The sequence below is a fragment of the Anopheles gambiae genome, chromosome 2 (genome assembly GCF_943734735.2).
Source record: "Anopheles gambiae chromosome 2, idAnoGambNW_F1_1, whole genome shotgun sequence".
NCBI classification, from domain to species: domain Eukaryota; kingdom Metazoa; phylum Arthropoda; class Insecta; order Diptera; family Culicidae; genus Anopheles; species Anopheles gambiae.
The window spans coordinates 20,759,436-20,774,055 of NC_064601.1; the positions used below are offsets into that span (position 1 = coordinate 20,759,436).

A 14,620-nucleotide genomic window follows, 5' to 3' on the forward strand; every position below is an offset into this window, starting at 1 on the left:
ACTAACTGTGCACTGTCGACGATCTACTACTGCTACGATTACTAACATTTCTTCTATTTTCCATTAATTCTTTGGCGACTTGTGTGAAACTCATCGTGCGACAGGAAGCATAACGAGCGTGGTTGAAGTTGCTCTTGGATAAAGTTGGCCCAAACAATGCTAACACCAAAAGAACTCCCAAACTGTGTACCCATTACGTTCCAGCTGGCCCACCTTGGTTCTTTCCTATGTATATGTGCGTATGATGGAGCCTTCAATCTATGTACTGTTTGTGCGTTTGTGTTTGTGCGTACCATTAGCCATTCCCATTTGTTTTTATCTTTGTTTTGTGTGCTGTTGTTTGTGGTTTCTTTTCCGTTACGTATGGTCAGAGTGTTTTTTGTTTCTTCTTTATTTTATCGATCATTTTGTCACTACTTTTATTTTAGATGGATTTAAACCTATTTCATGTGATTTTTGTATTTCATGTATTGTTATATTTTTGTTAATTATTTGGGTGTTAACATTGTTTTTACATGATACATGATTTAAAAAAAAAACTATCAAATATAAATTGCATGTTTCCTTATTGTTGCCCGAGGTCGTAGTAAAATGTTATTGTTGTTAGTGGCGTTGAGTTTCATCTTGAGTTATACTATTTCTTTTAAGTATATTACTTATCAACTCTAGTACATGTGTTTAAAACCATCATACTATTACAACATCGTCCCCGCATCGATCCCCCCCAGTGTACTAATCGCACACACTCTGCCCATCTCCTCATTCCAGACACTACCCTAGTCTTCACCCATGCCCGACCTTACAATGGTCAAGCGCTGGTGACCGCCACACCCCGCACCATCCCATCTAGTTCCGCATCGCAGCATTATTCCGGCGATCATTCCAGCGATTCCAGCAGCACGGCCGACGGTCCCGACCTGCCCAACCTCGCGTGCTGCGAGCATCATCCGCACGAAATGTCGCCCGACAGTTCCTCGCCACCGACACATGCCAATCATTTGCATCCACTGCACTACCACCCGGCCGGCGCTGGAGCGTCCGGTGCGAATGGTGCGGCTGGCGCAACACCTAACGGCAACACGTCCGCCAACAATCCTTACCCGCTATCGGTACACTATCCGTCCCATCATCATCACCATCCGCACCTGCATCCGCATCATCATCCCCATGGGCAGCACTACCATCATCATCATCACCATCATACTCATAATGGCGGTGGGGGCTACCAGACGGCGACGTCGCAACCGGTAGCGAATGGAAGTAACGCTACCGCCGCCCCAGGTCAGGACGGGCAGCCGAATGCGATCAGTGGTGGTGCGCCCGATAGTCAGAAGGGACCACCGCCGTTACCACCGAAGCCGAAAATTCTACCCATTAAACCCTCCAACTGGGGCCACCCGGTGGCTGCCTCGTATGCACCGGGACCGCCTGGCAGTGCTGGTGCGCCTGGTGGTGGTGCTAGTGAGCTGCTCGGTGGTCTCTCCACTACTACACTCAGCACCAATGGGAGTATGGGAGGTAGTGTTAATGGCACGGGTGCAACCGTTGGCGGTCTTAGTCCCTCCAGCAGCACGGTTAGCAGCCATCATCCTAGTAGCAATAGTAACGGTGTAGGTGTGGGAACTGTCGTGGGGAGTAATGGTATTGTAAGCTCAACCACGCACAATGATTTATCGCGCGGAGGCCGCGAAGGGAATCGACAGCAGCGCGCCAGCAGTGGCAACGATGGTGGCAGCAGTAATGGTAGCGCATCGGCGATCAGTGTTGCCGTTGCGCAAGCACGCAACGTATATTTCGATCAAGGGAATAGCAGCTTTGTGTAGCAGTAATCGGTTATAGTCAAAATGCGGTTCCGACGATTCGGACGTCCAGAAGCGGAGTAGGATTCTTCAAATTTGGCGCTTCGTAAAACAAACGTGTAAAAGATCGGTTTTAAATAGCTCGGGGGGATAAAATTTAATTTATTCCAAATTTCAACAGGCTTAAACATTGTTAGCACAATTCAACGGGTCGATTGGATTGGGAATCGGCGTGATAATACTATGTGTGGTGTGTGATGTTAAAAGTTTCGCCACGAAGATATTGATTCCTTTGTAAATAGTCAACACTGGACATCGCCTATCGGGCGGGAAGATTATAGCATAGTGAGGATAGTGTAATGAAATCTTTGAATAAATATAAATTATTTAATTTTCTATTTTAAGGTGAGTTAATATGATGTCTGAAGCTGATGGTAAGTTTGATGAATGAAGGGAAAGGCAGTAAAAAGAGAGAAAGAAACAATTTGCAGTAATATAAAGCATTTTTTACGATGTTCTACCGTTAGTTTACTGGCACGTACATTGCGCGTTGTTCATTAACAAGAAATGATTTAATAAAAGGAAATACAATTCTCCTTAAAGAGCATGAACCGGACACGAAAATGGGTACGATTATTTGTTTTTTATTATAACGACTAATAATGCATCATCATAAACGGTCACCAGTTGTTAGCGCCGCGCTTCAAGCAGTTGCAACCGTTTCGGCCTTGGCCGCACCTTCCGCCGGTACGACCTCCTTCGATTCCGCTTCCGCCGCCGCCACCGGCGGTTCATCGTCCACGCGGTACGTGATGAAAGCGGGCGCCTTCGGTGGCATCCAGTCGGGAATAATTTTCTCGTGCAATCGCCACACGCCGTACTCGTTGGCCAGATGCTTCTCGAACACGACATACTCGAGACAATCCTTCGCTACCGTCTCGCTACCGTGCATCAGCCGCCCGAACCGGTCGTAGATGGCCAACGTTTGCTGGCTGTGGAAGCGGACCGTCACCTGGGCGAAGATGTTTTCCTTCGTAATCACATCGGTGCAGCGCGCATGGACGACGCGCGGCGGTTCGAGCGATTTCAGAAACTGCCACCGGATCGTCTTGTCTGCCACGTTGTGCATCAGCTCCGGGTAGGCCCGCTCCGTGACGATCTCGCGCAGCTTGTACTTGTTCTTCTCGCACAGCGTTTTGTGCGCTTCGATGTAGATGTCCTGCGCCAGTGTGGCAAACTCGGGCGGTTCGAAATCTTCGTCGTAATTGCGAATCTTGCGGATCGCCATCATCGATTTGGTTTTCTTTTCCAGCTGCTCAATCTTCTGCTTGGCACCTTCGCGCGAGATGGCCGACATGCGGCCGTCCCCCTCCGGCGGTATGTACGGCTCGAAGACACCGCCCGTGCAGCTGATGTGGAACGGGCGCTCGAGCCATGGCCGGGGCGGCATGATGCCACGCTCCTTCATGCGCGTCTTCATCTCTTCCTGCGACAAGTCTTCCGGCCGCTCGTTCAGATTCGGAATATCGATCTTGACAAACTTCGCTTTACGCAATCGCTTCCACTTGGGGTCCCAGTGCTTGGTACGCCGGTGTCGGACCTGCTGCTGATTGATGACGGTCGCATTCTGCAAACAGGGCGCAAGGAAGCCAACAGACGGGAGCTAAAACAGGGGAAGGTTTGGTACAGTTTTGATTCGTTTGGTATGGTGTTTGGTGCATTTACCTGAAGAAATTTAATCGCAGCGCGGCTAGCGGCTACGAACGAAGCCATGTTTTTATCGCACCACAAAAACAACACCAACTGTCAGCAATGATCATGACAGAATGGTGTACCCAAAGAACATTTTTGTGGGTGTGTTCTGCAGGAAGCAAATTTCGAAATTAATTAAAATAAAGTTTAAATTTTGCAGTTTTTAAGAAGAAAGATTTAAATAATTCAAACGCATCTTTATTGGAAAGTTTTTGTTTTAAATTATTTTTGTGCGAGCGTTTCTACATACACCGAGAATGCAGCTGAGAAAATAACTGACAGCATGCTTTGACAGCGACTGACAGCATTTTCGGTGAGAGAATTCTCCTCGGCATGCAAAGAACGATGGAGCTGAGAAAAAATTGAATTGGCAGGTTATAGCGATCGATCAATTATAGTTTGCATTTTTGCCGTCTAATAATCGTAGAAATATTATTAAAAAGTAAAAGAAACTTTTTTAATTTCATTTTAGCGATTAAAATGGATTTTTTCAACATCATTTTAAAGATCTCATCTCGCTGCTTTTCAGAGCTTCTACACACACCAGCGTGAGAAACCGGTTGTCAATTCTCTCACAGCCATCTCTCAGCTGCAGTCTCGGTGTATGTAGAAACGCTCTGCGAAAAATGCACGAGGCGTGACGTTTGAACGGATCGAGCAGTTTCAAGGAACGAAACTGCTCGAACGAAACGTCTTGTCGCGCTCGCATAAAAAGTGCTCGAAGTGCAACTTCCGTGTGTGGCCGTTCTGACAGTGCAGCGACACATTTCTTTCTCCATCGGCAGCGCGCGTGGTGTGATCGTTGTGCTCAGTCCAGTCCAGTGCTCCGCGAAATACCTAATAAAATTGTAAGTAAAGCCGCAGGTCTGCCCCTCTCGCGCTCGGGGCACCGTCGAAAAGTGGTCTGGAGGAGGAAGTTGGTTAGAAATGTTAGGCAACACACTGTTTTTTTCACAAGCTGCACTCACTGTGCGTGATGGAAGTAGAGATTTTTGCGTCTAGTTTTGCCACGGTTTCGATGACTTCGGAATCGCTAGTTTCTAATTTCACGAATTGGGGGAGTTGGTTTGCCCTGTGCGTGCGACATTTCTTACGATCGTGTTGAAATGTGCGGATCGTGCATGAGTCATCGTTATTTGTGTGATGTTTTAATCATCGCAGCAAAGTGATAAAGCATTGTGGTCTTTCCTTTCTGGAAAGGTCCCGTTTCGGGCGGAACGGTAGATTCAAAGATGGCGCATACTCTGCGGAATGCGAAATGGCGTTTGATAGAAGGGGAGGGAGGTAACACGCACTTTTTGTCGGGTGCTTTGTGTTGGTAGGATAGATTCGCGAACCCTTTGCCAAAAGTCTCTTTATTAGCAGTGATTTCGGTCTCTGTAAGGTCAATAATCCACAAATTGCTTAATGTGTTGAAAAACTCTCTTGTATTTCCCATTTCGTATGGGGCACGACGACATAGATTGAAATTTTCTGTTCCCCTTTCTGTCTCTCCACCTTCCGGACTTGTCATATTGGGTTGGTGCGGCGAGCAGATGGGAAATCCTAACCTAACTTTCTATGCCGATGTGTCATGTTGCTGCCCGTGAGCAGCGGCAGCATAACTACAGTGAAGGGACGGGGTATTTCTTCGCCGTCGTCATCACTATCATCGTTGTCATTGACTTTTTTTACACGTTCAAGGCGCAGAGAAGTTGTTGAACTGCTTTAAGGCAATCGACTAGCGACGAACATTAACCGTAGAGTTGGCAACCAGATTTACACACGTAAGTTGGCAACCGGCATACCCGGGTATTCCACACGTTTTGATACAAAAAATTAACGATTTTCATAGGTAAACAATGCTTTTATATTTTAATGCTGTAAGCAAGTAATGCCGACCATATATTGTCTTCTATTTCATTTATTCATATAGTTTATTCATTTTATTATAAAAATAACGGTCAAATTGAAATTTGGAATCGCTTGAATTTGACTCGAAAATAAGCACAATACGGAAAGAGGAAGAAGAGAAACGTCATTCTCCATACAAAATGTATGGAATACCCGGGTATGCTGGTTGCCAACTTACGTGGTAAAGTTAAAAAAAAAATCAAAATAAAATACTTATAGGCTGTTTAAAATTACAACTTATGCACCAAAAAATCAGAAATTAAAAGTTGGGAGGCTACGGAAAATTTCAGGTCAATAAAAGCAATGAATCAAAAGTTATTGCAGTTTAAAGTTAAAAAAAATACCCGGGTATCCGGTTGCCAACTTAAAGGTTAACGGTGGATTGCCTTGAATATAACCTTTAAAAAACGGCTGCAAGATCAACCAAGCGTCGGAAGTGCATGGTGTGTGCATGTATGGTGTTGAGGGTTTTTTTTGCGAATGCAGCTACTGCGGGTGTTTAATTTTGGCACCGTGCGAAGGACTTTCTTTTTTAACTGCTGCTGGGGTGGAAATGTGTTCCCCCTCACGGAAATTGGTGTCACAGTCACATGCTCAGTGTGTGCAGTACATTTGTCTTATCAAGTTGAAATGAGTAGCCATGATTTTTTATACGTCCGTAAAGCGTATGAGCGATAGTACTATATGAGATGGTAGATGATAATGGAATGATTGTTGGCGATGTAGGTAAAAATACAGCCTTTCTAGCCCTCACGCGCAAATCTTCCATCAGCTTCCCTTAGAGAACTCGTCCATAATTTGTGTCCAAGATGGAGGTCTGTGTTGGGTTGCCATATGCCCAACAGCTTCAAAATGGAACGGGCTCAATGTCCCAAAATAAGCTCGATATCGCGATATGTTCCTGCGGGGCTTTACACTAGCAAGCACCACGCGCCAGTATGTGTGGTGTGGTGTGTAAATTTAAATATGACTTTGTATGTCGGCGTGTGCGTGTGTTAATGGGTATAGCGGGGGTTTGTTTGCAAAACTTAAGTTGCACTTTGTAATCGTCATCAAGATGAAGGAGGCAAAATCGCCCCTTTGTTGGATGAGAAAGCATAAATATTTTCTTTTACTTCGTTTGCCAAAAGGGGGAACAATGTTTGATAGTGTTATTTTCGTTTTCTTTCTTTTTCTTTTTGGTAGAAGTTAGTTTTCTTCATTTTCATCACAACCCCACTCACCATTTCACCATCGCACAAAAGGCACACTCCACCACCACTCCCCACCATCACGAAAACAGAGAGATCGTAGCAAACCGTGTATAACTCTTGGGAGACAAAAGAACTTCACATTGCAATTAGCTAAACAAAGAGCCCATTACTACTACTGCTACCACCACAGAGAAAGATCTAGCAAAGTGTACAGTAAACGAAAAGGAAGCACAGAGAAAAGCAGACGAACGAACCCAAATATCCCCCATCCCGAGCGCGCGGTGTTGTACCAGTTTTTGAGTTTGTTCATTTTTCTTACCGAATATTTTACACATTCATCTTTCATTGTGATTGGATAGATCGGCCCCGACGACTTCATTTTTGCGGAAAACCAGTAACTAAGTAAGCTTTATTTTATTTCTTTTGTTTTTAATTTATGTTTTATGTTTAGTTAGCTTTTTAAATGATTTCAGAACGTTGCGTGTGTAGTTGCACCCCCAATCGATCGTTTTTTCGACGCTTGCGGTGCAGCAGTCTTTTTATGCCGTTGTCAACGGTTGTTTGGATCGATTGGCTTTTTGGTGGTGATTGTCGATTTGACTTTCTCATATCGATCGGAACATTCCGGCGCTGCGGACATAAAACCTGGTTAAATTAGCAGTGCGTTATGTTAGCATTATTTAATTTTTCTCACAAAGTCAAAGAGAGAGGGGGGTTTTGATGGGTGGGTGGGAAATCAGAGGACTTTTTTCATAATACCTCAGAAAGCACCAAGGCGAGCGAGGAAAAGTGGAGAAATGTTTTGTTTTTTGCATCAACGGCACGACGCCCCCTCCCGTTACATTTGCCACGCGGCGGGTGGTGACCTATGCCCCGCTCGTTTGTTTGATGTTGCACCATCTCTCACCTTCGTATTGCCCTTTTTCAGATCAGTTTAACGAAACGTATACGCACACGACGACCGAAAAAGCAAGAGCCACGTCGTTGTCGTCGTCGTCGTCGTCAGGGGAACAGACATATTGAAAATTGTTTTTCGTGGTTGAAGAAAATACGGGTAAGATACTTTCGTCGAACGGAACCCCTGCTACGTCTCTGCGAGATGCGGACGGATAAATACCCTGTTTTTCGGCAGAAGGCAGCAGCAGCTTTTCTGTTGCTGACGTTCGGTTTTTGTTTGTTACATTCCTCAGCCTACGTGCATATTTTCATTCTCAACCCTCCCCATTTTTCGTTTTTTGTTTGTTGAAATCATCAGCTTTTGATCAAGTTTTGCAGTTATTTTGGCACCGTCTATGCACGATTTTTATATATTTTCTGTTAATATCTGGGGGGAAGTGTGGATAGTTGTTACTTTAAGTTTAAAGTTTATCATTTTTGATTTACTAAGATGTAGCTTAAACGATTTACTATTACATTTAACTTTTAATTCAATATGTACAATGCTTGCGATTTGTTTCAAGGGTGTATTTTATTACAACCTTGGGTTAACAATAAGGTAGCGTTTACACACGCCCGTCTCTCTCTCTCAATGTCCATTTGGTAAGGACAGCGGTAGTGTCCATGGCCCCGTTAGTGACTGTCGGCGTAATGTAGGTCATCGGAAACGCCGGACGTGGACGTTTTTTTGAGCGCCGTTCCGTTCCTTTTATTGTTTTTCTTGGTTGTCTTTTATGAGGCAATTTTTAGATGATCGTAAATTGATTAAATTAATATGCTAAGTGTTAGTATTTCAATGGAATTATACTACACCAAATAGTTTATCGAAGTGGGTAAATGATAAATAATTTAACATAAACACGCACTGCAATGCTAGAGAGAAAATTTAGAAGTAATTTAAATTGTAAACCTTCGCCTTTTTACTTCATATTTGTTCCTAATAGTACGCCTTTTCTTCTCTGTTCTGTTTTGCAGTAATTTGTTGTATGAGTCAGAAAGCCGAAAGACCAGTACTATCAGGTCAACGCATTAAGACCAGGAAAAGGGGTAAGTCTGAATCAAATCCGTCAAGGCACATGTATTTAGTTGTTGTACGTATCCATTACCTAACTAATAGGTCCAAGTGAATCGAATGCTGCACCTATTGAGCGGTCATGGTATAGCAAAATCGATCGCTCATTCCAACTTATTGCTCGTACTTTTTTGAGTTGTGCGTTGTGGGAACACTGGTGTGTTCCCGTGAGTGTATCAAACATATGGTAATAACATCTCAAGTGCTCTTATAGATAGATAGCGTAATGAATAAGATAATTTAGCGCAGCAATATTATCGCTGGTGTAGTGGAAAATATGATGGGGGGTTTGTGTATCGTAAAACATTGAAATACGTTTCAAAGAAGCCTCCAGATTCCTGATGGTTGCCTCTAGTCACGTTGCATCGTGTGACGTTGAGTTGAGCAAAAGACCGATGAATTCTTGTGGTAAAACACGTGGAATTGTTGGACACGTGCTTCTTTCTTTGTTGAGTATGCCAATGGAAAACGTGTCTCGTCCTTCCCGAAGCGAAGCGAAGAACGAATGCAGCCAGTTGTGTAAAGCCAGAAACCTTTTGAGCCGTGCCCTAACCACCGAGCAGTGCAAATGATATTAATGATCTTTTATCAAAATACACAGTTCCCTGCCACATGCTTGTGTTGCCGTATTTAAATGCTCTTGCTTGTGGATGTAATAATAGAAGATACTGTGAGATTAAGACTGGCTTCGGCTTAGCTATGTTACGCATGTTTGATTTCCCGTACGTGCTGTAACACGCAGCCTGGCTACAGAATCAAGACTTACAATGAAAAAGTGTTTGTACGATATTTGTTTCGACTGCTACCGTTTGCTCTTGGTGGGCAAGGATGTAATAGAAGTATAAACCGCCAGCAAATTGGTATAATGTATATCCTCCAATTAATATACACAGTTCCCTGCCACATGCCTGTTGCCGTATATGAATGCTCTTGCTTGTGGATAAATAAAAGAAGATACTGTGAGATTAAGACTGGCTTCGGCTTAGCTATGTTACGCATGTTTGATTTCCCGTGCGTGCAGTAACACGCAGCCTGGCTACAGAAACAAATAAAACTATCATCTTTCCGGAAGGAATTTACACACCCTAACACCTGTGTACTTTCAATTATTTGCTAATGTATTTTTCCCTCTTTTTTCGATTTGCAGATGAAAGAGAGAAGAATGACCCCACGGGATTCCGTGACGCGGTCATTGCAGGTCTCGATGCAGCTGAAGATCTAGAGCAAATTTACAAGTACCTTGACAGCGCTGGTAATAAACTCGACTATCGTCGCTACGGTGAAGTATTATTCGATATCTTAATTGCTGGTGGATTACTCGGTAAGTAGCTGCTCACGTGTTAGGAGTGCTCGCACACTACATGCTTCACGGAGAGAACTGTCTAAATAACCTTCCCTTCATTGTCGTTGTCTGTTACAGTTCCCGGAGGATCTATCTCACAAGATGGCGAGAAACCACGTACCGATCGCTGTATATTCGCAGCATCGGAAGACATGGAATCGATGCGGAACCATGAGCAGGTATGGCCAAAAGAGCATACTAAGCAATAACGTATCTCTTGCACACTTTAAGCTAGAACCGAATGCTGAATGAGATCGATCTCCACAGCATATCGGTGTAGACACGTGTGCGAAATCATTTTGGAAACTTTTTGCTTGAGATTCATATTTTTCGGACTGCCTGAAGATGGATCTTTTCTAGTTTTCCGACATAATTTCTTTTGTTGAAATAATTTAATGCAGAAACTGTTCCAAAAGTGCAATGGGTGGTGCATCCTTATACTAAGCCTGACTCTCTTCTATTCTCTCTGATTTTTCCTACAGATCTTTATGCGGCTTATGCGTCGATACAAGTATCTCGAGAAAATGTTTGAAGAGGAGATGAAGAAAATTCTCATCTTCATCAAGGGTTTTACTCCACTCGAAAGGATCAAGCTCGCTCGCATGACGGCTCTGTGGATGGGTAAGTCACTGCTCTATTCATTTCAATCGTTTCCATCATCATCACGCTCTGCGCGGCACTAGGATCAAACTGCCGGAGGCGATGCTTGTTTAATTCATGCCGATGGTTTAATACAAATATAGAAAGTGCCAATAGTAAATAATAGTTCGTTTTGCTTACGTCATCACTTATCCTACAGTTTTCTGTGACTTTTGGCGTCAATGAGGACTATTACAAAATATAAAAAAAATACTTTGCTAGAAACGATTGCATTTACTCGCGTAGATTTGTGTTGTGGGTACAATTTTAACATGTTTCCTTTTGCATTTCCCTCCTCCTCTCTGCCAAATCACTACTACAGCCAATGGTTCCATTCCGCCGCAAGTGTTGAGCGTACTAAACAATGAACACCTGACGAAGGACGGGCTCGCGCTCGAGTTTCTGCTAGAGGTGTTCGTCACCTACAAGCAGGAAAAGGGCGGCAATGCGCCTTTGGTGGCGGCATTGCGCAAGAGCGGTCTCGACAACCGCCTGCTGGAGTTTCTGCCCTTGAACAAGCGCAACGAGGACTACCTCAAGACGGTGCTCGTCGAGAAGGATCTGGCCGACATCTTCAAGCTCCATATGAATCAGGCGAGCCAGGAAGCGAAACGAGAACTGACGCAGGTAAGGAAACAACACAGTGGTCGTGGATGATGATCACGTTTAATGCTTCAGCGAGTAAGTTAAGCTGATGTGCAGCTCTATCTTACTCTTATTTGGTCGAATGGAAAGAAAACGCACCTTATTAGAACCTACTTATGCTGATACAAACAGTTTGTAGGTGTCGACTGTGTGCAATAGAATACTTCAGTGTGTCAACAGCATTAATATACATATTACCGATAACTTCTTTTTGTCGGCGATATAAATGTCTCTGTTGGCATGTACACAGTGCTAAATGTTGCTAAAAACTGTTGTGTAAATGAAACCGAGCCTTTTTTCCAAACCGTGATATACGCACATTAGTTAGTAGAACTAAATTGTATCGCTACATATCGATCTGTTTGGTGGGAAATCGTGTGCAAGAAAGTCATCAGAACCATGTGCATCAGTAAATGGTCTCTCATATCTCATGAGCATTTACTTGCTTTTTCACTCTGAGACAGAAGTAAAATTGGCTATCCGGTTGTAATTACGAGAGAGAAAGAGAGCATTACGCTTAGCTTACTCCCAGAACAAGTTGTACGATCAAATAGAAAAATGTACCTTTAATGGGCATTTGCTCCTTTGATTATCGACTAACAATCTGCCACAAAAGGTAGAATGATGTTACTGGGATATTAAACCATAATTTAAATCGTACTGCGTTGGATGATTGCAATTCGGAGTACAATCCGTTTTTGCTATTAAATGTCGTCCAACGCGTTAGATTTGAAACATCTGTCCGTTGTTTTATATTAAGCATTTAAATAATCTCTCTCTGTTATTTTCATGAAATTAATCGTTTGGTCGTCCTCCTTTTCATCTTCCACTTCACAGCTGCTAGTTGATGATATTAACGATAACAAGACAATTAAGGATATTATCGCCGACACGAAGGAAATGTCGACGAAATCTAACATTCCCGAGCATGAAGTTGTTGGTCTCGTAAGTATTCTATAACCTTCCCAGCTTGCTCGCACAAAGCGCCCACTTGCTCCTCCTGCCTACGGCCCTAGACAAATCCATTTTCTGCGGATCCCTTACCGTGCTATGGTTCCAAACGGTTTGCCAAAAGTGATATGATATTCATTCATGTCCCTTAGTGTGTGTTTGGGATGTTTGCTGCATCGTTTGCAACAAAGCGTTTAGCAATAAATGCTTCGTTTAGCAATAAAGGGCAACATTCTTTTAACCATATTATCGGAACAGTTTATTTAAATCGCATTACTTGTCTCATAGTGGCGCGCGCTGTGCATGTGTAACCGTTATTAGTGCATGTCTAAATGCAGTCAAGTGAACGATGTGCTTTCTCTTCAGATTTGGTCCACCGTAATGTCGCTAGCCGAATGGAACAAGAAAGAGGAACTGGTCACGGAGCAGGCAACGAAACATCTGCGCACCTACACGCCACTGTTCGAAGCGTTCACCACCACGGACCGGTCGGAGATGGCCCTGCTGCTGAAGGTGCAGGAGTTTTGCTACGAGAACATGAACTTTATGAAAGCCTTTTCGAAGATTGTTCTGCTCTTTTACAAAAGTAAGCACTATTGTTTATTCCCGCTACTACAGCTGCTGGAACACAACACACTTCATTTACGTTTTTATCTCTTTTTTCCTCATTTGCAGCCGAAGTTATCACGGAAGATTCGATTCTGAAGTGGTACAAGGAGGGCCATTCGAACAAGGGAAAGATGCACTTCCTTGAACAGATGAAAAAATTCATTGAGTGGCTACAAAATGCCGAAGAAGGTATGTGTGCATGTGCTTGTTATGCTGCTTTTGTTTACGGTTTCGATTGTCTCATTTGGACAATCGTCCGGTTAGTTGCATCATGGCAAACACGGACTGCATTGTTGTATTAGGTGTGCAGCGTTCGTTCTTGAATTGATGCGATAGTAAAGTTGCCGCGAGTTCTACTTATCTTTTTTTTTATCGCGAAATAGAAAGACGAGAGCTTAAGCAATACAGATTATTAGTGTTCCACATTTTGATATAAATTTAGCCCACTCAAGAGGAATGTATCATTCAAATACTAATGATGTGTTTCTATTTCTATCTCCTCATTATTTTACAGAAAGCGAATCTGAGGAAGACTAAATCTACACTGTCGCGGTGGCGCTCATCTCGTTTTTGTCGTCTTTTTTTGGATACGTTTTTCATCCCCCCCCCCCCCCCACCACGCACCATTTTTATCTACAATAGCGCGCAACCCATCACCACTACCACCACCACCACCAGTCACGATCACATCGCCTGGCGTTCTTCTTTGCAATAAACTAAACGATTCCGCGTGTGTTCCGCGCGCGCGCACCAATTCAAACAACATCCTTTATCCCCCATCGTCCCCCCCCGGCGGAACGCAGCAAAAGCACAACAATACGTATTCTCATTTTTATCCCCGTTATTATTATTTTTTTTATTAGAACAATGAAAGCACCGTGGTGCTGAATAGAACGAACAGCGGCTGCTGCTAACCCTTTCCGCTTCTCTCCATGCTCTATCTCCCGGGGCATGGGAGGGGAGGGTAGAACCGCTAGTGAAAAGAAACCCGATGGAAAATATAATACAAAATATGGTTGAAAGGGAAAATGTGTAGAGCTCTCTATCACTGTATTATGGTCTTGTTATGAGAAGAAGGCATCTTATTGTTCCCGTTTTTCCCCGCAATTGATTTCAGTGAAAGAATATTAATGTCGACTCCCCCCTGGAAATGATATGTGTGTGTAAAGTACACTTGAGCCGGTTTCGTAGTACAGTCGTCAACTCGTACGATTTAACAAAATGCCCGTCATGGGTTCAATCCCCAAATAGACCGTGCCGCCATACGTAGGACTGACTATCCTGCTATGGGGGGAATCAATTAGTCACTGAAAGCCAAGCCCACAAGTGGGTAGAGGCAGGCCTTGACCGACATCGGTTGTTGAGCCAAAGAAGAAGAAGTGTAAAGTACACTATTAGTCGTTTTTTTTTATTTGTTGTTTCTAGCTCCCCCCTCGGTCGGTTCCTTTGTAAACTTTGCTTTGTTTGGTTTTGTTTGTTAGCTTGTGGTATGATGATGGTACAGTGTGCCCTTGCATGCGTATAAGATCCACTGTTGAACTTTAAATATTAACGAACAAAATAGCATCAAATGAATCACATCCAAATTGGTCTAAAAATGGTAGTGTAAACAAAATAGGACAAAGTTTAAGTGTAACTTTTCAATAGTTGGCTTTTGCAAGCTATTTGATAAGGAAAGAAGAAGACCAGAACAACGAATTGAAGACAAACAAAATATCGTATGATAATGTGGTTTTCAGTAGCTCCTTTATTTTTGCATGAAGCTGCTTCTTGTAAATCTATTAACTAG

General features: G+C 43.4%; 3 protein-coding genes across 16 annotated transcripts in view; 2 read left to right on the plus strand and 1 right to left on the minus strand.

The window, feature by feature from the left end:
* The window catches only part of LOC1273552 (regulator of G-protein signaling loco), a 40,678-nt gene extending 38,481 nt beyond the window's left edge, over positions 1-2,197 (plus strand). For 3 of the 5 annotated variants that reach the window (XM_061645078.1, XM_061645079.1, XM_061645081.1), the window contains one exon: positions 769-2,197. In XM_061645078.1, coding sequence (XP_061501062.1) covers positions 769-1,823 — 1,055 coding nt within the window. In that variant the 3' untranslated portion in view covers positions 1,824-2,197. Of the gene's footprint in view, positions 1-104 lie in introns of all 5 variants that reach the window. The other 2 variants (XR_009764863.1, XM_061645080.1) reach the window with 2 other exon arrangements.
* Positions 2,198-2,427: 230 nt separating this feature from the next.
* LOC1273551 (large ribosomal subunit protein mL45) lies at positions 2,428-3,650 on the minus strand. Its single transcript, XM_312541.6, has 2 exons — positions 3,525-3,650; positions 2,428-3,462 (listed from the first exon to the last, which is right to left on the minus strand). The coding sequence occupies exons 1-2, from the start codon at positions 3,570-3,572 to the stop codon at positions 2,503-2,505; spliced, it is 1,008 nt and encodes a 335-aa protein (XP_312541.4). The 5' UTR covers positions 3,573-3,650; the 3' UTR covers positions 2,428-2,502.
* A 597-nt stretch (positions 3,651-4,247) lies between these two features.
* Positions 4,248-13,860, plus strand: LOC1273550 (protein krasavietz). Of its 10 annotated transcripts, XM_003436070.2 has the most exons (12): positions 4,259-4,399; positions 6,997-7,039; positions 7,566-7,691; positions 8,549-8,620; positions 9,793-9,966; positions 10,066-10,166; positions 10,470-10,608; positions 10,949-11,253; positions 12,109-12,216; positions 12,589-12,808; positions 12,898-13,020; positions 13,346-13,860. In XM_003436070.2, exons 4-12 carry the CDS (start codon positions 8,560-8,562, stop codon positions 13,366-13,368), a joined length of 1,254 nt encoding a protein of 417 aa, XP_003436118.1. In that variant the 5' UTR covers positions 4,259-4,399; positions 6,997-7,039; positions 7,566-7,691; positions 8,549-8,559; the 3' UTR covers positions 13,369-13,860. The 10 variants fall into 10 exon arrangements, with proteins under 10 accessions (XP_061508331.1, XP_061508328.1, XP_061508325.1 ...); XM_061652347.1 differs by lacking the exon at positions 6,997-7,039 and having other exon boundaries at positions 4,248-4,399; XM_061652344.1 differs by having other exon boundaries at positions 4,258-4,399; positions 12,898-13,860.
* The last annotated feature ends 760 nt before the right edge of the window (positions 13,861-14,620 follow it).